We start from the raw sequence: 23,371 nt of genomic DNA on the forward strand, positions 1-23,371 counted from the left end.
TGTGTGAGCCCACAAGGAGAGCCGAAGAACCATTTTTTGGGAGATACCAGTGTATAAATATAGGTATATGAGGAGCAGAGGACTATTGCGTACAGTGGCCAAAGCACTAAAGACAAAAGCAAAAAACGAAAAAAGATTTGAAAATTTGCATACTTGGGCCATAACAGGCTGGAGATGACAAAGACGTACATATTTTCTCCAACCTTTGGGAGAATCTAACTTTGACCAGTGAAGGAAATCCAACGCCCATGACCCAAACTTACTACCTTAGTGGTAGCTACCTACCACTGAATGCAGTGTGTCTTGAACCACCAAAACTTATAGCGCAAGTTCAGCAATAGAAGCACCTACTTGTATCGTATTTAAAGCAGATCATCAGTTCTTGTCTCCATCATATGTAAGACCATTCTATTGCTCCCACCATGCCCTACATGAAAACTACTAGTCGTGACCATGTCTGTAGTGTCTTACAAATCTAGATTTCACAAGCACTGTGTGCAAATGCTATCTTTATATTGATACTGACTCTTTGAGCGTGATTGTTAAGCAGATATTAGCACCAGTCTTTTGAAACAACTAGATTTTCTCTTGGGTTTTCATAGCTGGGAATAAGACAGCAAAAAAGAGTTCAGAACTTAGAAACACAGGAGGAATTGCCTTGGAATATTGGAGTATGTTTATATACTCATTTTAAACCCTCTGAAAATTCACCTTGAAAAATGCAATGATGTTCTGTAGAGCTCAGTAAGGAGTAGTGCAGCTCCAGCATCGGCCCGTTGGAAGAATCAATTAACAACACTAAGAATTAGAAACCCAACAAATAGTTTGTTTAATTTAAAGTTTAATTAAACCACTTGTGATTATTATACCCAAAACCTATGGGGTTTGGTGGTAGAAAAATCTAACATCACAATCAATGATGCCGAAACACCAAAACTCTCCTTTTTTGCAAGATTTCTTATAATGTGGAAACAAATGAAATAATTAAATAAGGTTTGGTTTTAACTAAGTAGGTGGTTAAAGGGAAGGAAGTTGCTGGATCTTTGGTATGGCTATTAATTGAATAATCATTTGGGAGTTGGTGGGAAATAGCACTGCACCATCATCAATCATCATTATTTAATAGAAAGAAACTGGCGAGCACAAGCTTGAATGAATGAAATATTCATCCCCTTGTCCATGTTTTCCCAACAACCCACTCCCAGTGTATGGCCTATCAGCCACTCACAACCAAATCTACCACTTTCCGCCCTATCACCCAACGATTCCACCGCAGTCGTAGGGCCACCACGCCGCCGCAGCTATAAACAATTGGGACTATTGCTTTTTGCTAAAGTGAAACTGTGCTTAGTGCTTATGTTTTAAATTAAAATTTTATTTTATTAATAATAATTTTAATAGTAATATTAAACAGACGGCAACATGTGATTGCACCTATGAAACGCAACTAATAAAAGGGTTTGGCTCTTTAGGCTCATACTTAGCATTTAACTCTTGCCATCTATGAAGGACTATAAACGACCCCTCAATTAACGAAACGGCCATTCCTTCTCTAATCACTCATAATTTGTTTATATAATTTTAAAATAATTAAAATTCCACTATGTTCAGAGCACTATTAAGATATATGAGCCGTAAGTAATTTGCCGACCATTCATCTCATCACCATGCATGGATATTGCAAAGTCCACGTTGCCTTCGCTTCCATGAATGGATTGGATTTCATTTCTCAACAGTCAACACACACACACAGACACTGTCTTATTTTAATTAAAATAAGATGAAAACTCCCACTCTGCTTCGATAAGCCGCATCTTATGTTTTCTCATAACATCATACGATATTATTATGTTAATTATATATATATTTACACTGAAAAAATGTAAATACAAGTTAGACAAAAAAAAAAATTGGGAAGAAGCAAAATTATTGTTGGCAACAGCCTTCCACGTGAAACTCAAGTGAGCATCATGCAAATGCATGTGGGGAAGTTGATGGGGATGGGCAAATCAAGAAGGATCAATCAATTTAATTTAAAGAGAGACGCTTTATCCACACACATACACATGCATAAGGTATATAGTTGAGTAACTGAAATGTTTTAATTATTTATTTCTCATTCTTGAAATGAAATGAGGAAAAAGAGAGCAACCAATACTCTTAAAAATTGCATTTCGTTTTGTCTATGATTAGAAACACGTTGCTTTAGTTTTTATCTCTTCTTCCATTTCCCCACTCTAAAATAACTTGTGTTTTGCCAAATAATATCCCATGTCGTTTTTGCTTTATTATTACGAGAAGTGTTTCAATTTATTGTCTCGCTCATTTATTTATTTTACTTATAAATGAAGATATCAAAAATAAAAAGGTGTTTGTCTTGAAACCAGCTTATTATAAGCTCTAAAACTACGCTGACTTGTTTGTTTATAATAATTTATACACTTATAAATTAATAGACCAGCTAAAAAGAAATTGATGAATCAATTTTCATTTTAATACTTATAAAATAATTTGATCAAATATTTTACTATATTATTCTTATTGAAGGTGGATGAGTGGTCATACTAGATTAGATAAAATCCTTAATAAGAGTATTAGAAAAAAGGTAGAAATAGTGCTAATTGAGGATAAGTTGAGAGAGGGGAGATTGAGGTAGTTTGGTCATGTAAAGCGTAAACATAGCTCCAATTAGACAAGTATAGCACATTGGGTTAAATAATAAAAAGAAAAAAAAGGAGTAGACTTAAACTGACTTGAAGGAGAGTAATATAACATGACTTAGAAGTATTACACATTTTTAAAGATTTAACCTAAAATCGTTTAGAGTTGAGAAAGATAATCCATATAGCCGACCCCAATAATTTTTGAAATAAAAGTTTAGTAAAATTGAGTTGTATTCTTATTTAATTTTTAAAATTTCATCATAAATCTCATTCAATATTCTTTTTAGTCATCTTAATAATAAATAAATATACTTATAAATTATTTTTTATCAAACACATTAACTATTTATCAATAATTTATAAATATTTTAACTAAACACATAACTATTTAAAATTTTAAATATTTATAAACTCAAATTAATTTATAAACATTAAATTTTTATAAGTTATAAGTAAAACAAATAAAGGGTTTACGTTGTGGCATCCTTTTTTTACTTGAAAAGGCTCACAAAACGCATGCTTATGTAATATTTTTGAAGGGCATAAAAGGCGCTGACCATTTATTTATTTGGGAATACAATAGAATTCATTGTTTAATTACAAATGTCATAACAATTGAGGGATACCTTTGTGTGATTTTGTATCCCACGAGAGGGAGCTAACCCACAATTTCATATGCTATTGCTTATAAAGTAGGGATTGTTGAGTTTCTATATGCAGCTACCGGACAAATCATTATTATTTAATTTATTCCCATTGGGGTAGTCAAGAGTCATTGCTTCACCCACGCAACTACTGTCTTCAACAAAGCAAATTTCGACACAAACTCTTTTTTCTTTTTTAGTTTTTTTTTTTTTTTTTTTTAATAAAGGAGGGTGCTTTTGTTAAAAAAAAAATATATATATATTTATTATATATATATATATATATAGACGCAGGTTAGGACGAAATAGGATTAAATTTTCCCTTAAAATGATGTTAAGAGTCTATTTTCCTATATTAATTAATTTAATGTATTTAAAATAAATAATTTTAAATTATTTTTTAATAAAATGAAAATTCAGAGATACCCTATATTATCAAGTAGATTTTAAAAGTTAATTTAAATTTATAAATATTTAAAATTTTAAATAATTATGTATTTAGTTAAAGAAATATTTATAAGATACTAATAAATATTTAATGTGTTTAATAAAAAAAATAACTTATAAATATATTTATTATTAAAAAAATTAATAATAATATTAAATAAAATTTATAATAAAATTTTAAAATTAAATAAATATAATATAATAAAATATTTAGTCTCTAATTTATTTTTTTAATTTATAAATTTAATTTATAAATAAAAAATTATTATAAATAAAAAAATTAATATATTTTTAAAACTTATAAGTCGATAATAAATATTATTTTAATTTAAATTCTCTTCAAAATGTAAAATTTAAATTTTAATAGAATCAAATATATATATCAACATAGCACCAACGATGTTGATGTATTGATTCCTCGAGCTTTGTGATATAAAATTAAAGGCAGATGTATATAAAAATTTAAACTTTTGGTCAATTGTGCATTGTTTATAATTGATATCCAACTCATTCTTTGTTCTAAATTGCTCCTTGAATCTCATGACACTAATAAATTAAGAGCAAGCGGAGCTTACAAAATTAAATTAAAATTCCTCTTGTGGGTCGATGAAACACATGTCACAGGATTTTCTTGTATCCATAACCTAAGTTCTGCTTCGGAACCTACGCACTCACTATAGCTTCGGAGTTCGGTTTGGGCCAAATTCATTTTTACTCTCTACCCATATATCCATATATTATACGTATTTTAGTTTAAAATTAAGGGAATTGGAATCGGTTTTTTAGGGTTTTTTTTTTTTAATTTTCAATTTGGTATTATCATTGTGTTTACAAAGTCAAACATTTCATTGAATTGAGGATGCAAATGCCTCGTATGGGTGGTAGGTGACCATCCAATGTAAAGTTTCCTGTGGTTTTTCTATAGAAAATTAAATATTTTGCTCGTAAGTGTATTTATTTAGGGTATTTATTTAAAAATTTTTGTGTGTATATTTATTTTTATTTTTTGTTATATAATTTTGATATAATTTTAGTAATTTAGCGTTATTAAAAATCTATTTATTAACTGTAATTTTTTATATATATCTTTAATTTCTGAGATAATAAATATTAAAATTTTTATTCTAAAATTTCTTAATTCTTTTACAAAGTGATTCAAAGTCTTTTTTATTTAATATGGGAATCAAATACATGAATTTAATAGCATTTAACCGTTAAATCAAGTTAGATCATACTATATCGATGCACTTTATTATTGAGTTCAAAGGTATATAATAGTTTTCTATGCCTCATAATGCAATGTTTACTTATGCTTAATTATTACAAATTAATCATATATAATTAGTTCTATTTATATAGTAATAAAATTTTAACAATATATTTAATTATTATAAATTTATTTATATTTAATATATCATAAATCAAAGTTATAAATATGTAAATTATAAGAGATTTTATTCTTTTGATTTAATTAAAAATATTATTTTTAAGTATTATCAATTAATCGTTTAAAATTATAATAAACAATATTTAAAATTAAAATTTCAATTATTTGCTTTATGATATTGATTAATCATGCAGTAGCTAGCAATCATTGGAACACGTGTAGGAGCCCTTATTAGTGTGATAATTTAGTGGCAGGAATTTAGACAACCTTCGATCGATTAACATAAAATCAGAAATAAGAAAACAATTTCCAAAGATTCCAACTAAATTGCCTGTGTTCCATTGGTCACCGAATAACAGAGGCATTATCCTGGGGAGGTTCTAACGTCCTACTGTAAGACTCCCACACATGAGATAATTATATAAAACAACAATGAGACGCCAACAATGGCGGTGAATACAAGGAAAGCCATTTTTAGAGTATGCTTTTCATTCCTCTTTAAAAAGTTATTATTTTCTTTTAGTATTAATTAGAGAATATAAAAAAATAATTTAAATTAAAAAAAAAATTAAAACAATAATTCTAAACACCTTAGTGATCTTTAAGGTATCTGATATGATTTTTTAGATTGTAAACAAAAATTAAATATTACTATTAAATTAAAATACGTTGACACTGTCATCATAATTATGAATAATAATGTAAATTCAGGAATTGATCATTTGAAATATTAATTTTCAATAAAAAAAAGTTATGGTTATGATTTTTGTTGAGTTTAATTAAAAATTGTTCATTATGAGAGGATTTTAATTAATTTCCGAGTGGCAAATTGTTGTCCCTCACAACATCTCTGTCTATTCTAACTTCCAAACCTCTACTGTCCCTTCCATTATTATTATTTTTCATGCACTTTGCCTCCATTTGTTTTAAAAAAAAATAATCATTTATATATGAAGAATATTTTTTTATAAAATATACGAAACTAAAAGACAAATTTTATTATTTTTATTGTTTATATTCATTCATTATTAGTAAATGATAAGTGGTGAGAAAATCCATATATAATTAAAATAAAATGTATGATATTAATTAATGTTTTTTTTTTTTTTTTAATCTTGATAAGACTGGGTAAGCTTGATTAACCAAGAAAACAATATGTGGCATGGATTGGCTAATCATCAAGTCATAATCTTATCCCTTCAATAATAACCTCAATCGTGGACAAGGTGTAACAAAGAGTCAAAAGATCCATTGACAATAACCGGAGCTGCAACCTCGTTCATGTTAATTTCTGTTTTCCACCACGCTAAGACAAGCAAATAACTTGTTTTCATTTTTTTAGTGGATGGTAGTATTCAGATTAATAATGACAATTCTAAGATTTCAATATCTGGAGTCAGCTTCATACCATTGATGATAAGTTGGCTTCTTTAGTATAGGTCTTTTGGTTTCTTTTATACAAGAAAGCTACAAAATTAAACCCAATTTGAGTTTTGAAGTGAAGCCTGCGATGTGCTTCTTTGGCACCTTGCAAGTCAATTTCTTCTTTTTCCTTCACTTTTTTTTTTTTTTTTATCTTTATTCATTTTAGATAAATTGAAATGCTAAAAATTAATACGATTGAAATTACTATATATATATATATATATATGTATGTGTGTGTATTATGGCCACATAGAAGATTCTGGATGTGATATAGGTACACAGATGTAGAATTATTTCAATTCAAATCCTTGACATTAAGCTTTCCTTGATTCACCAAACAGTTCATGACACTCCATCATCCAGGTGGCTGGTGATAATATATACCAGCCTCTTTTATTTTAGGTGTATTTTATGGCTAGTAAAGTAAAATTACTTTTTTATGTGATTTTTTATCAGTTTATAATTTATTTTATAATATTTTTTTAAAATTTATTTTTAATAATGAAAAAATAACTTAACAGATAAAATAATGGTTATTAAAATTAATTAATTTAATTTTTTAATTTTATAAAAAAAATATGATAATTTAAAGTAATTTTACTATTCTATCTTATATTATTTTTGAAATCTGTAAAGTATACAATTGTATGTAATATTAGTATTATTTTAATTATTTTAGTATTTCCTATAATAAATGGGTAAATAGTTCTTATAATTTTTTCATAAAATTTATTACATATAATTTATTGACTGAATTTTTAAGAAAATATTATATATTTTTTTTACATAAAAAAACTGTATTTTTTCATAATTTAATAAAATTTTTATAATTAAATGCCTTATAAAAAATACTATTTATAAAAATTTCATGCGATGAATTATAAAATTTTATAAAATCATGTAATACTTTAAAATAAAATTAAATAGCTATAGAATATATCTTTATTATAATATTTAAAAAATTATAATAAAATACAAGAAATTAGATTCCAGGAGTACGTGTCTAGCAGATAAAGCCAAAACACTTGTAGAGTAAATGCGATCGGGTGACTTTAATTTAGCCTGTCCGGATCTGGGTTTCTGTTAGCTGTAGAAGAAGAAGAAGGGTCAATCCGTACTTTTCTCTGAAAAACTTTGATAATAAGGAGTCCTTATAATTTTCTTTACAAGAAAGGACCTTGACTTCCCCTGAATTTCATTTTTTAACTCCCTTGAATTTGATGCTAGAGATTGAGATGGACACGGTAGTAGGCAGCGAGGCAGAGCTTAGGCCATGTGGGTTTCAAGACCTTACAAGACAACCATTGATTAAAGCATTTGGCCATAAATTTTGAGGGTCATCTGCACAGCTTTGTAAATTACCATACCACTAATAGTTACATTAATAATTATAAGTATTTTTAAATTAATATATTTATAAAAATAAAAAGACTCGAATTCGATACTGATTCATCTGATATTAAGTATTGATGAATAAAAAAAATATATTTAATTTATTGAATTAATTTATTAAAGTTGATAGATGAAAAAAAAAAAAAAGTCTTTACTTTACAATCCAGTTAAAACACATGGTGGTTGTTGCCCAACTACCATGGATGGACACATTCACAACAGTGACATAAGTAAAGGGTAAGAAATTTCTAGTGGTTGGAATATAATCATTTAATATTTATTTTAGCACATTGTTTTTTTAATTAATAAAACAACTTTAAAATAATTAAAAGGAAAAAAAGCATAAAGTGTAAAGGTAACTTTGCAATTAACATGAAAATTCCATGCACTCGTGTTTACACACTTGTGAATTTTGCATATGGCATGAAGCTTCCTTTTGTTAATGGGCATATGTCATAATTGTAATGGCGGGACATTTTTCTTAAATTTTATATGTATTAATTATATTAATTTATTTATTATTCAATTTAAAAATTTATTTATATTAAATTCATAAATTAATTTTTAAATTCTAAATCTTGAAAATTAAGCATAAAATAAAAAAAAATAAAATACACATTTTTTGTAAAATTAAAAAAAAATCTCTAATTATTACTAAGATTTTCTTTTAAAAAATAATAATTACTAAGCTAATTCTTTTTTTTTTTTCCTCCAAATTCTAAATATTATGAGAGCGGTTTGAAAGTGAATTGTGATTTACACTTTCTCCTTTTTGACCCTTGATTAAAGATATGTCCCTATTAATTATAGGAATAGCATAGTCACGTGTCTAAACTCTCTCTCTCTCTCTCTCTCTCTCTCTCTCTCTCTCTATATATATATATATATATTGTGATTAGAACAGAGAAACGCCACCTACAACTACACTACACAGCTACAGAAATACGGAGTTACCACACCATCGTGCAACAACCAGCCCAACATTTCCAGAGGAGGTCCCTGCAGAACATGCTTTCCGACAGGCAACGACAACGCCTTGTTAGCCAAGAAACGGCACAGCCGTTGGCTTCATGAAACACATTAACGACTCTAACCAACCAAATCTTGGTTCAAAAGACGCCTAATTCTATCCATTAGCACCTTCACATGCCCGGGAGGATCACTCAGCCCCAAAGCAAATTGAACCACACTAACATGGTCACACTCCAAATGTGAAAAATATTTTTATGAAATAAATGAAGCTTATATATAAATATATATTTTTTTACGCGGCACGTTATTTTATTTAATCGTGACGAAAATGTCATGGATTACTTCAATATGAGCAATATGTGGATTGGTTTTTTTTTTTTTAGTTTTTATTTCTTTGAGTTTATGATCTCTATAATATTTTTTTGGGACTTTTTTTTCCTTAAGTACAACATGATTTAGTGAGTGCAACTTGTTCCCATATTTTATAAAAAAAATATAATATTATAAGTTAAAACTTATATAGAAATAATTATAATAGTTTTAAAAAAATTATTAAATTTATATATTTATTATTTCTTTCATATATGCATATACTTTATTTAAGTTTTACAACAATTGTGTGTGTTAATTAAACATACTATAATTTGATATGGGATTAAGATAATGACGCATTAAAATCAAAGCACACAGTTAGTTAAAAAGGAAAAGCAGAAGTGTTGGTCAATTTTGTATTTGCACATGTGAGTGACCATTTGGCATGGACAAGGGTTCAGAGTCCCCAAGTAAGGTTCTAAAGGGTAGTTAAGATATGGTTTGCTTAAAAAAAGCAACCCTTTCTCCTTATCAAGAAACAAACAATGGATGGTGCTATTAGTATTCTACCCAATTCCATGTGCTAACTTTGTTAACCCAACCCACAAAATGTCTACAATCCATTGGTCAGTTGGCCAACATAATTTTATTTAATTAAACTTTTATCTACTTTAACTGACGTTAACCATAACTCTCTAACTGCTGGAATGGACGCATAAATTAAAAACCTGCCGCCGGCTATTCAATTCACGTATACTATTGGCCGCGTATGCCATATTTCTACTATTCGTTTCGTCATTCCTCGCGTCACATTGCTTGGTCAACCACCAACCAAAAGACAAAACGTTTTTACCGTCATCTTAACCCCATGTCATTAGTCCATTGAGATTTTTTTGCTTATATTTAGTTATTTAAAATAAATATTTTTTAGATATTTTTAATTCAATAATAATAATTTAATTTTTTAATAATAAAGAAATTAAATTATGATTTTTATTTACTTTTATAATTTTCTCAAAATTTTAATTCTCAGGGATAGAAGTTAAAAAAAAAAAAACTGGTGTACACAAAAGCAGAGGTTCGGAACCGAGCCTAATGGTGGGGTTTGGGATAAACAGGTTCAAAGCGGCAGACCAGTAAGGTAGAGGCGGATGGATGCAGGTGAGTGTGCGGGTCTATCCCCTTAGATGGGACCCACCCAGAGCGGCTGTAGCGTGCCGCATAGAACGTTTGGACACGTGGCATCCTAATAATCTTTGAGCAGCTGTCGACTCACTGTGGCGATGGTTATGGTCTATGGAGTATGGACAATGGATGTGGTGAGGTCGCGGGCATTAGGGTTAAAAAAATAAAAAAAAATTGTGGTCTCCACTTCTGCCTCTTTCCCTTCCCTCAAACGGAGTATAATAAATTAATTATAAAATAATAATTAAATATAAAATAATTATTATTAAAAAAAATAATTTTAATACATAATAAAATTAAATTTTATAAATTCCACTATAGTTTAATTATTACTTTAATCGAAATCTGCATTGTATAATATAATTTTTCCTCTCAAACACCCTCTGCTTCTTTCCTCCGCTCTATAAATCTTGCTCTCTTCCACCATTGAACGCTACTCTAACGAAGCGCGCACGCTCTAACGTCGCTGCTGCTCTGCCTCTCACTTTCCTCGCCCTCCGCCTCTCCCTGCTCACAACAAGTCTCCTTTCATTTCCCTGCTCTCTTTCTTGGCTGCCTCGCTTGTTGTTTCCTTCGAGTTCTTCAATGCTGGATCTCGCAAAATCCGTCTGCATGATACGAGAGGGGATTTTCTTTTGAGTACTGTTTCGTAATCTCGGAAAAATTTGGCTCACATACATATATTTATTTATATACACATAATCTTATTTAAGTTTTTTAAATCCATATCCTGGTTTAAGATCCTGTGTTTTTCCTTCCCAACTCAATCAGATTTTCTTTCATTTGTATTTCGAGTTTAAAATTGTTAGATTTGGTTGTGAAGATACTGAATCGCTTAAGTATCTCCTAAAAGATATTGACAGATAGAGAGCTCTTTCAGATCTTTCGGATAAGGTTGCTGGATCTGAAACTCCGCATTTCATTTCTGTTGGAATTTGATATACAAAGCTTAAAACAGTGCTTTGATTGATAGAAACGAATTTCTATAAGCAAAAGGAACGGTAGTTCAAACCCGTAAAGTTCGCCACTTCTTGGGGAATTTATCTCTTGCCTGTGTTTGAAACAATAAATACAAGGAGAAAGAAAGGATCGTTTCTGATTAGTTTCCTGGTTCGTCAATAATGTCGGCGGCATCCAACTCTCTCCTTAAGCCCGAAGCTAACGCCTGTTCTCTTTCAACCCTCAGTAAACCTTCCTTTTCGCCTAAATTAAATGTTATTGCTTCCGTATCTGGCCGGAATAACAGAGCTCCACGATGCTCCGTCACCAAGAAATCGACGGTGTTGGGTAAAAAGTTCTTTGGAACCAAACTGCGGGCTCCTGGGACGGAGAGACTTCATTTATGGCAATCGGATGGGCCCGGACGGTCACCAAAGCTTCGAGTTGTGGTTTCTTCCGCATTGTCTGGAGTGCCGGAGAAACCCCTTGGTCTCTATGATCCGTCATTTGATAAGGACTCGTGTGGGGTGGGATTCGTGGCCGAGCTATCCGGTGAAAACAGCCGCAAAACGGTGAGTATTTTACATAAAGACACGCAAAGAAAATGTGTATTGTGTCATAGATACAGACCAGGTGGATTTGTGTTTTGAAGGCATGCATTTCTTGTTGCAGGTGACAGATGCGCTAGAGATGTTGATACGCATGTCGCATAGAGGTGCTTGTGGCTGCGAAACGAATACCGGTGATGGAGCTGGGATTCTTGTAGCTCTTCCTCACCACTTCTACAAGGAGGTATCTTTAATTTTAATTTTTCAACTTATTTTTGTGATTTGGTCGCTTTACTATTTTTTTTTTAAATAATTGATCCTGCTTTGGAATTTTGGTCTTGTATTGTTCTATATAGTTTTTGATATTTTTTTAAAGAACAATATTCAGGCTTTTCAAAATGGAAAATTGCCTTTGTGTTTAATGAAGAAAAGACTAAGTGAAATTGCCAGTTGGTTTTATGGTATTTAGCGGAGAATGGATTTGGTGATTTTTGTTGAATTTCCTCTTACAGGTTGCTAAGGATATCGGGTTCGAGCTGCCGCCACCTGGAGAATATGCAGTTGGCATGTTCTTTTTGCCCACATCAGACAACCGAAGGGAAGAAAGCAAAAATGTGTTCGCTAAGGTAATTTTGGGACCAAATCTATATTAATGCAACAGTATTGCCCTCTTCAATTCAATCTTTTGAGAATGTTGGTGAAAAGTTTCTGTTCCTTGTGTGTGTGTGTGTGTTAAAGGTTGCGGAGTCTCTTGGGCATACAGTCCTTGGCTGGCGACGAGTACCAACAGACAACTCAGGATTGGGCAATGCTGCGTTGCATACTGAACCTGTGGTTGAGCAAGTGTTCCTCACACCTACTCCTAGGTCAAAAGCTGATTTTGAGCAACAGGTACTTTTATATCTCTGATTCGTCACAAGATTTCAATTGGGGTAAAAAATGCTTTGGCACCGCTTTATGATTGTATAATATCTGTTTGTGTTCGGTGACCCAACAATATCTCGTGGAGTATGATATACATTAGACATTTAGGAAATATGTGCCGGTAATATATAGCAAAAGAAATAATTAACTTAACAAGATAATTCTAAATGCTGGACGGACTGATTCTAATGTTTTGAGGCAAAATAGGAGATTAAGTATTCTGTAAAGGGTGAATCAGTGTAATTCCCTTACCCTTAGCGTCCATCTAGCAACACCATTTTATTTTTACTTCTCAAGTACTCCAGTTCCATTATTGATACTTCTTTTCGCTGCTTTGCAGATGTACATATTACGAAGAGTTTCAATGGTGGCTATCCGAGCTGCATTGAACCTTCAGCATGGTGGTGTTAGGGATTTCTATATATGTTCTCTTTCCTCGAGGTTTGCACTTCAGAAATGTGAATGGATTGTTTCAGGACATATATTCTGTGTCAATTGCATGTATCTAAAAAATTGTCCATATATTTTGCTTGCTAAATGCAGGACTGTTGTCTACAAAGGTCAATTGAAGCCCATTCAGCTCAAGGATTACTATTATGCAGATCTTGGCAATGAAAGGTTTACGAGCTACATGGCCCTGGTAAATATATTATCCATTCACTTTACTTCTTTTCCACTAACTCATACTTCAACAAACAGCATGGCAACCACCGGTAACTGAAGATATGCAAGGTTGAGGAATGACTTCTGAGGCATTGAAGTTTGAATGATCTCTTAAGTTCTTCCACTCCCTTGAATACTATTTGAATTTGGATGCTGGATTGGAAGCCTTGGGTGAGTTGAGTTGGTAAGGAACCTCATTGCCAAAAGTAAATCATGTTTGCAGAAAATTACTGCAGTGCTCTATGATCAGTTGTTTGAGGTGGAAATTTCCAGTTGGTGGTTGAAAGGAAATTTTGTTTAGTAAAGGTAGCTTAGGGTTTGCATGCTTATTATTTTGGCACATCAGTACAAGGTCTGCTGAAGTGCCTTGAAGACAGTTTAATGTTGTGCTGTTTTTGGACCGGTTCCACTTGAATTTAGTGGATTGAATTGTAAAGTGACTATCTTGATTCTTTATCTCTACAGATACACTCTCGATTTTCTACAAATACATTTCCTAGCTGGGATCGTGCTCAGCCTATGCGTGTCTTGGGCCATAATGGTGAAATTAATACTCTTAGAGGCAATGTGAACTGGTATGTAGCTAAGCAATTGAGAGATGGTAATGTTCCATTGGTTTTTATTAGTCAATGTTTGCATAATTATACCTTACCCACTTTATTCTATTGCAAATTTTGGAATAATAGTGAACCTTAATTTATGTTGTCAAACAAATTTGAACTTTGAATATTGTTGGTCAGGATGAAGGCTCGTGAGGGTCTATTAAAGTGCAAGGAGCTTGGTCTGTCTAAGAATGAGATGAAGAAGCTTCTACCTATTGTGGATGCTAGTTCTTCTGACTCAGGTGAATTTTTCAAATACCAAGTTATAGTCTTTCAGAGGGTTGAATGTGCTTTCTGAGTGTATTTGACTGTCATTTCTTCATTGACCTGTATTTCAATTTTTTTTTTAATTTTTTTATAGGGGCTTTTGATGGTGTACTTGAGCTTCTAGTTCGAGCTGGAAGAAGTCTCCCTGAAGCTATCATGATGATGATCCCTGAAGCTTGGCAAAATGATAAGAATATGGATCCTCATCGGAAAGCCTTATATGAATACTTCTCAGCCCTCATGGAGCCTTGGGATGGGCCTGCACTTATTTCATGTAATTCTCTATTATTTCATAAGCACTGTTTCTGTACTAGTATATGCAACAACTGGTCTGTAGCTTTTTGTTTTTGTGGATTTAATTTGCAGTTACGGATGGCCGGTACCTTGGAGCTACACTGGATCGTAATGGACTGCGGCCAGGTAGGTTTTATGTTACGCAGAGTGGACGGGTCATTATGGCTAGTGAAGTTGGTGTTGTAGACATTCCGCCTGAAGATGTCCTTAGGAAAGGAAGACTTAACCCTGGAATGATGCTTCTGGTGGATTTTGAGAAGCATATAGTTGTAGATGATGAAGCCTTGAAACAGCAGTACTCCCTAGCAAGGCCATACGGGGAGTGGCTGAAAAGGCAAAAGATTGAACTCAAGGACATTGTTGGCTCTGTTCCAGAAGCTGATCAGGCTATTCCTCCTGTAGCTGGAGTTGTTCCTGTAAGTATTGTACATACTTCCATATGATTACTTCCTTTTCTTTCCTCTTTCTCCATGTTAGTAGTTCTCATTGTGTTGTGAACCTTGTAACTTCAGACATCTAATGATGATGACAACATGGAGAACATGGGCATTAATGGTTTAGTAGCTCCATTGAAAGCTTTTGGGTATGTGAAGCTGTACCTGCTCCAAGTATTCTCAACTCAAATATTTCATGGATGTTATATGATATATTACTTGTCAAACTGTATGCAGTTATACTGTTGAAGCTTTGGAGATGTTGTTGCTTCCCATGGCAAAAGACGGGACTGAGGCTCTTGGCTCAATGGGAAATGATGCTCCCTTGGCTGTTATGTCTAATAGGAAAAAACTCACTTTTGAGTACTTTAAGCAAATGTTTGCTCAAGTGACAAACCCCCCAATTGACCCTATTAGAGAGAAGATAGTCACTTCAATGGAGTGCATGATTGGACCAGAAGGTGACCTGACTGAAACAACTGAGGAACAATGCCATCGTCTCTCATTAAAAGGCCCTCTCTTATCCATTGAGGAAATGGAAGCAATTAAAAAGATGGATTATAGAGGTTGGCGAAGCAAAGTCCTTGATATAACTTACTCAAAGGACCATGGTAAAAAGGGGTTAGAGGAGACATTAGATAGGATTTGTGCTGAAGCACATGATGCAATTAAGGAGGGTTATACTTTGTTGGTTCTTTCTGATAGAGGTAAGAAATTCAAGTGGTTTGAAATTTGCTTAGCCTTAAATAACTTAACTAGGCAATAAGTTAATTTATTGTTTTCTTGCTTGTCATGCTTTCACTTGTAGCCTTCTCATCAAAGCGTGTTGCCGTAAGCTCCCTCTTGGCTGTTGGTGCTGTCCATCACCACCTGGTAAGGAAGCTTGAGCGCACCCGTATAGGTTTGATAGTTGAATCTGCTGAACCACGTGAAGTGCACCATTTCTGTACATTGGTTGGATTTGGTGCCGATGCCATATGCCCATACTTGGCCATAGAAGCCATTTGGAGATTGCAGGTTGATGGGAAGATCCCACCAAAATCTACTGGTGAATTCCACTCAAAGGATGAGCTAGTGAAAAAGTATTTCAAAGCAAGCAACTATGGAATGATGAAGGTTCTTGCTAAAATGGGGATTTCAACTTTGGCCTCATACAAGGGTGCTCAGATTTTTGAAGCTCTAGGCCTTTCATCAGAAGTGATAGAGAAGTGCTTTGCAGGAACTCCCAGCAGAGTAGAGGGGGCAACCTTTGAGATGCTTGCTTACGATACACTTCATTTGCATGAATTAGCATTTCCATCCCGGGTCTATCCTCCTGGAAGTGCTGAATCTGTGGCACTCCCCAATCCTGGGGATTACCATTGGAGGAAGGGGGGTGAAATCCACTTGAATGATCCTCTGGCTATAGCAAAGCTTCAAGAAGCTGCCAGAGCCAATAGTGTGGCTGCATATAAGGAATATTCTAGACGCATTCAGGAATTGAACAAAGCCTGCAATTTACGTGGGCTTTTAAAGTTCAAAGAGGCAGAGGTAAAAGTGCCATTAGATGAAGTGGAACCAGCCAGTGAAATTGTTAAACGGTTCTGTACTGGAGCTATGAGTTATGGATCAATATCCTTGGAGGCACACACAACACTGGCTATTGCTATGAATAAAATTGGAGGGAAATCAAACACTGGTATGTTTTAGCTTAACATTTTCATGATGCTTCTACAGGTTATTGGTTTCTGTAGAATCTGGTTGTATATCAGGAATCTTGTACTCTGTTAATTATTCATTATATTTTCTGTATGTAAACTTCCTTATTTTTGAGGAAAAATATTTGTATGTTTACTGTAACTTTCCTTTTAATGACTTAAAAGTTTGAGTTCTACAATTTTCCATGATTACTTCAGTTTCTTCATTTGCTTAATATCATATATTTGTACGACTAAAAGTTTCTTTTATTATTGCTGAAGGTGAGGGAGGTGAACAACCATCTCGCATGGAGCCTTTCCCAAATGGTTCAATGAATCCAAAGAGAAGTGCAATCAAGCAGGTTGCAAGTGGGAGATTTGGAGTTTCAAGTTATTATCTGACAAATGCTGATGAACTACAGATCAAGATGGCTCAGGTATCTTTCTAATAACATGAATTGAAGGGTTTCTGCTGTTGATGCTCATCTGTTCTCATTTAGCCACTGTATTCCTGTTGGAACAGAGGTTCCTATTGTTTATGGATTTATGTTCATGGCAGATGATGCTGTGCTGCAAAGCACCCATGGGTGCTTTTGCATCTTAACTGATTTGTAGTTTGGCATTTGGTGAGGTTAAATGTAAATTGAATTCATTTAGCAATGCATTGGTCATCTTTGTTCTAAGTGTGCTCTGCATTGGTTCACAGGGTGCTAAGCCCGGGGAAGGAGGTGAGCTTCCTGGGCACAAGGTCATAGGAGATATTGCGATTACTAGGAATTCTACAGCTGGTGTGGGACTTATCAGTCCTCCTCCCCATCATGATATCTACTCAATTGAAGACCTTGCCCAGTTGATTCATGACCTTAAGGTATGAGCTTTTACTGCTCCATTTATTCGTGTATATGATTTATGGTAGACTTTTTAAGTTGTTGTATTGCCTTAATTATTTGTCCCATTTGTGACGAACTATATATCTTGCTTTTTTAGGGACAGTTTGAGTTAGAGATCAATTTGTACACTGCATCTTCTGTCTTCCTAACGTCTTCCCTCCTTTTTGCAGAATGCCAATCCAGGTGCTCGAATTAGTGTCAAATTAGTATCTGAAGCTGGTGTGGGGGTAATTGCTAGCGGTGTCGTGAAGGGGCATGCTGACCATGTGTTGATCTCAGGTCACGATGGAGGTACAGGGGCTTCTAGGTGGACTGGCATAAAAAATGCTGGGCTCCCATGGGAACTAGGTTTGGCTGAGACCCACCAAACTCTTGTTGCAAATGACCTTCGTGGCCGCACAGTTCTTCAGACAGATGGCCAACTTAAAACTGGAAGAGATGTGGCCATAGCTGCACTTCTTGGTGCAGAAGAATTTGGCTTCAGCACTGCACCTCTCATTACACTTGGCTGCATCATGATGCGAAAATGCCACAAGAATACTTGCCCTGTTGGCATTGCCACTCAAGATCCAGTTCTGAGGGAAAAATTTGCTGGAGAACCTGAGCATGTTATCAATTTCTTCTTTATGTTGGCAGAGGAGCTAAGGGAGATAATGTCTGAGCTTGGTTTCCATACAGTCAATGAGATGGTTGGTCGATCGGACATGCTTGAAGTTGATAAAGAAGTCATCAAGAACAATGAAAAGCTGGAAAATATTGATCTCTCCCTGCTACTTAGACCTGCTGCTGACATTCGGCCTGAAGCAGCTCAGTATTGTGTCCAGAAGCAGGATCATGGCTTGGACATGGCTTTGGATAAAAAATTGGTAAAACTATCCAAGGCTGCTTTGGAAAAAAGTCTTCCTGTGTACATTGAGACTCCAGTCTGCAATGTGAATCGTGCTGTTGGAACAATGCTTAGTCATGAAGTTACTAAATGTTACCACTTGGCAGGGCTTCCAGCAGATACTATACATATCAAGCTTAATGGAAGTGCAGGGCAGAGTCTGGGGGCTTTCCTATGCCCTGGCATCACCCTGGAACTAGAGGGTGACAGCAATGACTATGTTGGTAAAGGCTTATCAGGTGGAAAGATTGTCGTTTATCCTCCAAAGGGTAGCTTATTTGATCCCAAAGATAACATTGTTATCGGCAATGTAGCTCTCTATGGGGCCACCAGTGGTGAGGCATATTTCAATGGGATGGCAGCTGAAAGATTCTGTGTACGTAATTCAGGGGCCAGGGCAGTTGTAGAAGGTGTTGGCGACCATGGATGTGAGTACATGACAGGTGGGACTGTTGTTGTACTTGGGAAAACTGGCAGGAATTTTGCGGCAGGTATGAGTGGTGGTATTGCTTATGTTCTTGATGTTGAGGGGAAATTTCATTCTCGATGCAATCCTGAACTGGTAGATCTTGATAAAGTTGAGGAAGAGGAGGATATTATGACTCTCAGAATGATGATACAGCAACATCAGCGTCACACAAACAGCCTGCTAGCCAGAGAAGTACTAGCTGATTTTGAAAATCTTCTGCCAAAATTTATCAAAGTCTTCCCCAGGGATTACAAACGTGTTCTTGCAAACATGAAACAAGAAGCAGCTGTAAAAGAGGTCGCTGTTAAAGAAGTTGAAGAGCAGGATGAAGCAGAGTTGAAGGAGAAGGATGCTTTTGAGGAGCTCAAGAAGTTGGCAGCTGCCTCTTTGAATAAGAAATCCAATCAGGTAAATTCTCATTCTAATTATGGTTTTGCTGTAGAGCAGGTGAATGTAAATGCCCAACTTTTCCATCTGTTTCTTCTCATGGTACAATTATCTCTTGATGACTATCTAAAAAACACAAATTTGGCGTTGCATTGGTAATGAAAATGGCATGAAGGAATAATCGAGGTAGTTTTTGGTTATTAGGATTCTTCCATGTTTTGAGCACTATTTCAATAGTCCTTGAAACTGTTGAAGGTAACACAGTGTTGTAAGTGGTGGCATGTAGGGATTATCCAATGGTTTGATGTAAGATTTGAAACTGTTGAAGGTAACACAGTGTTGTAAGTGGTGGCATGTAGGGATTATCCAATGGTTTGATGTAAGATTTTTGAATTTGCAGAAGGTAGAAGATGCTGAACCAGTGAAAAGGCCTGCTCTGGTTAATGATGCTGTTAAACACAGAGGCTTCATTGCTTATGAGCGTGAGGGTGTTCAATACAGGGATCCTAATATTCGAATGAATGACTGGAAAGAAGTAATGCAGGAATCAAAACCTGGGCCACTTCTGAAGACTCAGTCAGCTCGTTGCATGGACTGTGGTACTCCTTTCTGCCATCAGGTAAGAGTTGTTGTATCTTCTGTTCTTTTTAATTCTGTTCTTATTTGGATCATGTGCATTGGTTTTGTACTAATATTTTGATGTACGTGCCACCTCATTTTTATCTTCTCAATAAAATAATGCAGGAGAACTCTGGGTGCCCTTTGGGTAACAAAATACCTGAATTCAATGAATTAGTATACCAAAATAGATGGCGGGAAGCATTAGATAGGCTTCTTGAGACAAATAACTTCCCAGAATTCACTGGTCGAGTGTGCCCTGCACCTTGTGAAGGTTCTTGTGTTCTTGGTATCATTGAGAATCCTGTATCTATCAAAAGCATTGAATGTGCAATCATTGACAAGGCCTTTGCGGAAGGGTGGATGGTGCCACGGCCACCCCTTAAGAGAACAGGGTATGTTTTTCTTTGGCTAAGCAATGCAACTGCAGGCCTCTAGTACCTTTCAATTATGATATCTTCAACGTGGCTGTTATTGTTTGAAAAATAAAATTCTGGACCAACATACCAACGTTGACTGGAATAGTCATATTTTGTCAATTATCCCCAAAAAATGTCTCATTTCATTTTTTTTTTAAATTTCTGATGTTTGAGCTTGAAAATGCACCTGATGTTAATGCTTTTGGTCACAGGAAGAGAGTTGCTATTGTTGGAAGTGGACCAGCTGGCTTAGCTGCTGCTGATCAACTAAATAGAATGGGTCACTCGGTGACTGTGTATGAGCGTGCTGATCGAATTGGAGGACTCATGATGTATGGAGTTCCCAACATGAAGGCTGACAAAGTCGATCTAGTTCAACGTCGTGTTGATCTCATGGCTAGGGAAGGAATCAGTTTTGTGGTCAATGCTAATGTTGGAATTGATCCTCGGTACTCCCTTGATAGGCTTCAAGAGGAGAATGATGCCATTGTTTTGGCAGTGGGAGCTACAAAGCCAAGGCAAGACAGCAAGCAGTCTCTTGGAAAAATTTTTCATTGGCTTGGTCCTTATTGTTAGGATCCAGCCCAAGGAATAATTTGGTTTTCTAGAGTAAAACATGATCACATCTCATAATATATGTGCATCTTTTTTTTTGGCTGCAGAGACCTTCCAGTTCCAGGACGGGAGTTATCAGGTGTCCATTTTGCCATGGAGTTTCTTCATGCAAATACAAAAAGTTTGCTCGACAGCAATCTCGAGTATGGTAACTACATATCTGCTAAGGGCAAGAAAGTAGTTGTCATTGGTGGAGGTGACACTGGCACAGATTGTATAGGGACATCTATCCGGCATGGTTGTAGTAGGATTGTAAATCTAGAGCTTCTACCGGAGCCACCACGTACTAGAGCGCCTGGGAACCCCTGGCCACAGGTTTTGACTTTTTCCTTCCTCTGTTTCCAAATGCTGCTTGTCAGAATGATATTTTTGTCCTTTTTTTTTTTTTTTAATATGTTAAAAGTCAGTAAGGTTTTGTCGTTCTTACAATTTTCAGCTGAAACATTCTTTAACTTTATTTACTTGATTTGATTGTTAGATTCCTTGAAAAAGCCTTTTGTGAATCTTTGTACTATGTCCTTTGTGTAGATATTTTGTGCATCCTTGCAGAACCAATGTGATAGCTTCTTTGTATTTCATATGCCTATCAAACAATAGTGATTTATGTTTGTGCACATTTGGTTTAGATGTCTTATTTATGATTTTTAATCTCTTCCATTTTGCAGTGGCCTCGTATATTCCGTGTAGATTATGGGCACCAGGAAGCTTCTGCAAAGTTTGGCAAAGACCCAAGGTCCTATGAGGTGTTGACTAAGCGCTTCATTGGAGATGAACATGGTAATGTGAAAAGACTAGAGGTAGTACGTGTCTCCTGGGAGAAGGATGCTAGTGGGAAATTTCAATTTAAGGAGGTTGAGGGCACTGAGGAAACTATTGAGGCTGACCTTGTCCTACTAGCCATGGGGTTCCTTGGTCCTGAGTCGGTTAGTAATCTATTTTCTGCACTTGAGATATTCTTTCGGATGAAATGAATTTCTCAAAATCTTAAATGAGATAACTTCTTTCAAATAAACCCAGTTTCTGAAAATCATATATGAGAACTTCTAAATGAAATGAGTTTTATATATCAACATGAGATGACCTATCAAAATTGAGGGATTCTTAACCTTAAAACGGTATTCTTCGAATTTATGCAGATCCAAATTTACAAGTTTGGCATGGATTAGTATTCACTATTTCTCTTGCTATTTGATATTTTTCAGAATCTGGCAGACAAGTTGGGCTTAGAGCGAGACAATCGATCAAACTTCAAGGCTGAGTATGGCCGCTTCTCTACCAGTGTTGAAGGTATCTTTGCAGCCGGAGATTGCAGACGTGGCCAGTCCTTGGTTGTCTGGGCAATATCAGAAGGACGTCAAGCCGCTTCCCAGGTTGACAAATATCTCATGAGAGAAGAGGATGTCGCTATTAGCACAGACACCCAAGATGACCTTGTTAAGAGACATCGGGATCTTACCAAGAGGCAACAAGACAGCAAACACACAGTCATGACATAGATACCTGTTATCCTTCGTACTTTCATCTGAAAGAAGTAGAACTGATTGAAATTATACCTCAAAAGTCCGAAATCATCATATGGAAGATGCAAGGAGGGAAACAATTCTGTGTGCTTAACTACCTGGAGGCTAAAGAAATTTAGTTATGGAGCTGAGTGAATGGCAGAAGGTTGAGCAGTAGTAGCAAAGAATGGCTTCCATGTGGCTGATACAGGGAATGGGATGCCGCTGTTTCCTTCCCTTTTTTTTTTTTGTTTTTTTTTTTTTATATCATATTGTTGATAGCTTCGCCCTGCGTGTTTGAAAGTGGGCTTTTGTGGCCGTTGTTGAGGAATAATGTACAGTTTTACTTCTTTATCTTGAAATATATATGGGGAAGTTTTTATGTTTCTAAATTGCTAGTTTCTTCTTGGTTATAGGATCACTCTCCAGCCCCTCATTTTCTCCTTTGCATCTGCATAATTTGAATTAGTTTGATCTAGAAATGCACCTAAAACCGACAGTTGATTAGCATATTGGCATCCTCCAAGGGCAGTACCTGAAATATTTCTTCCTACATGAGAAGCAAATATATTTTGTTGTGTGTAATTATATTCAAAGGGTATTTAATTTAATTTATAAATCACTCAAACTTATTTATAAATAAAATTTAGAAGTTTAGAAGTCGGGTAATTATAAGTAAAGTATCTTTATTGATTATTTATTTATTTTTTTTAAATTACTCTTTTAATTAATTAAAAAAATCATGTTATTCTAATAATTTTTAAAAATATTAACACTATATTCATATTAATAATTATATAACTTAATTATATAT

The 23,371-nt window shown here is 34.5% G+C and overlaps 1 protein-coding gene across 1 annotated transcript; it reads left to right on the top strand.

Moving 5' to 3' along the window:
• The first annotated feature begins 10,787 nt into the window (after positions 1-10,787).
• On the top strand, positions 10,788-22,949 carry LOC110666168 (glutamate synthase 1 [NADH], chloroplastic). Its single transcript, XM_021826568.2, has 22 exons — positions 10,788-11,938; positions 12,039-12,158; positions 12,427-12,540; positions 12,653-12,805; positions 13,179-13,279; positions 13,382-13,478; positions 13,967-14,076; positions 14,242-14,345; positions 14,465-14,644; positions 14,737-15,080; positions 15,177-15,247; positions 15,336-15,805; positions 15,907-16,776; positions 17,057-17,211; positions 17,481-17,642; positions 17,835-19,427; positions 19,807-20,025; positions 20,151-20,419; positions 20,656-20,961; positions 21,106-21,373; positions 21,724-21,981; positions 22,261-22,949. Exons 1-22 carry the CDS (start codon positions 11,549-11,551, stop codon positions 22,552-22,554), a joined length of 6,648 nt encoding a protein of 2,215 aa, XP_021682260.2. The 5' UTR covers positions 10,788-11,548; the 3' UTR covers positions 22,555-22,949.
• The last annotated feature ends 422 nt before the right edge of the window (positions 22,950-23,371 follow it).

This window comes from Hevea brasiliensis, chromosome 17, assembly GCF_030052815.1.
Source record: "Hevea brasiliensis isolate MT/VB/25A 57/8 chromosome 17, ASM3005281v1, whole genome shotgun sequence".
NCBI classification, from domain to species: Eukaryota; Viridiplantae; Streptophyta; class Magnoliopsida; order Malpighiales; family Euphorbiaceae; genus Hevea; species Hevea brasiliensis.

What these genes read in the sequence shown, in the direction of transcription:
- LOC110666168 (XM_021826568.2), top strand. Translation starts at nt 11,549, where the DNA reads ATGTCGGCGGCATCCAACTCTCTCCTTAAGCCCGAAGCTAACGCCTGT. An exon ending in GCAAAAATGTGTTCGCTAAG is followed by an intron (nt 12,541 to 12,652) that starts GTAATTTTGGGA and finishes TGTGTGTTAAAG; the next exon opens with GTTGCGGAGTCTCTTGGGCA. An exon ending in TACAGATCAAGATGGCTCAG is followed by an intron (nt 17,212 to 17,480) that starts GTATCTTTCTAA and finishes ATTGGTTCACAG; the next exon opens with GGTGCTAAGCCCGGGGAAGG.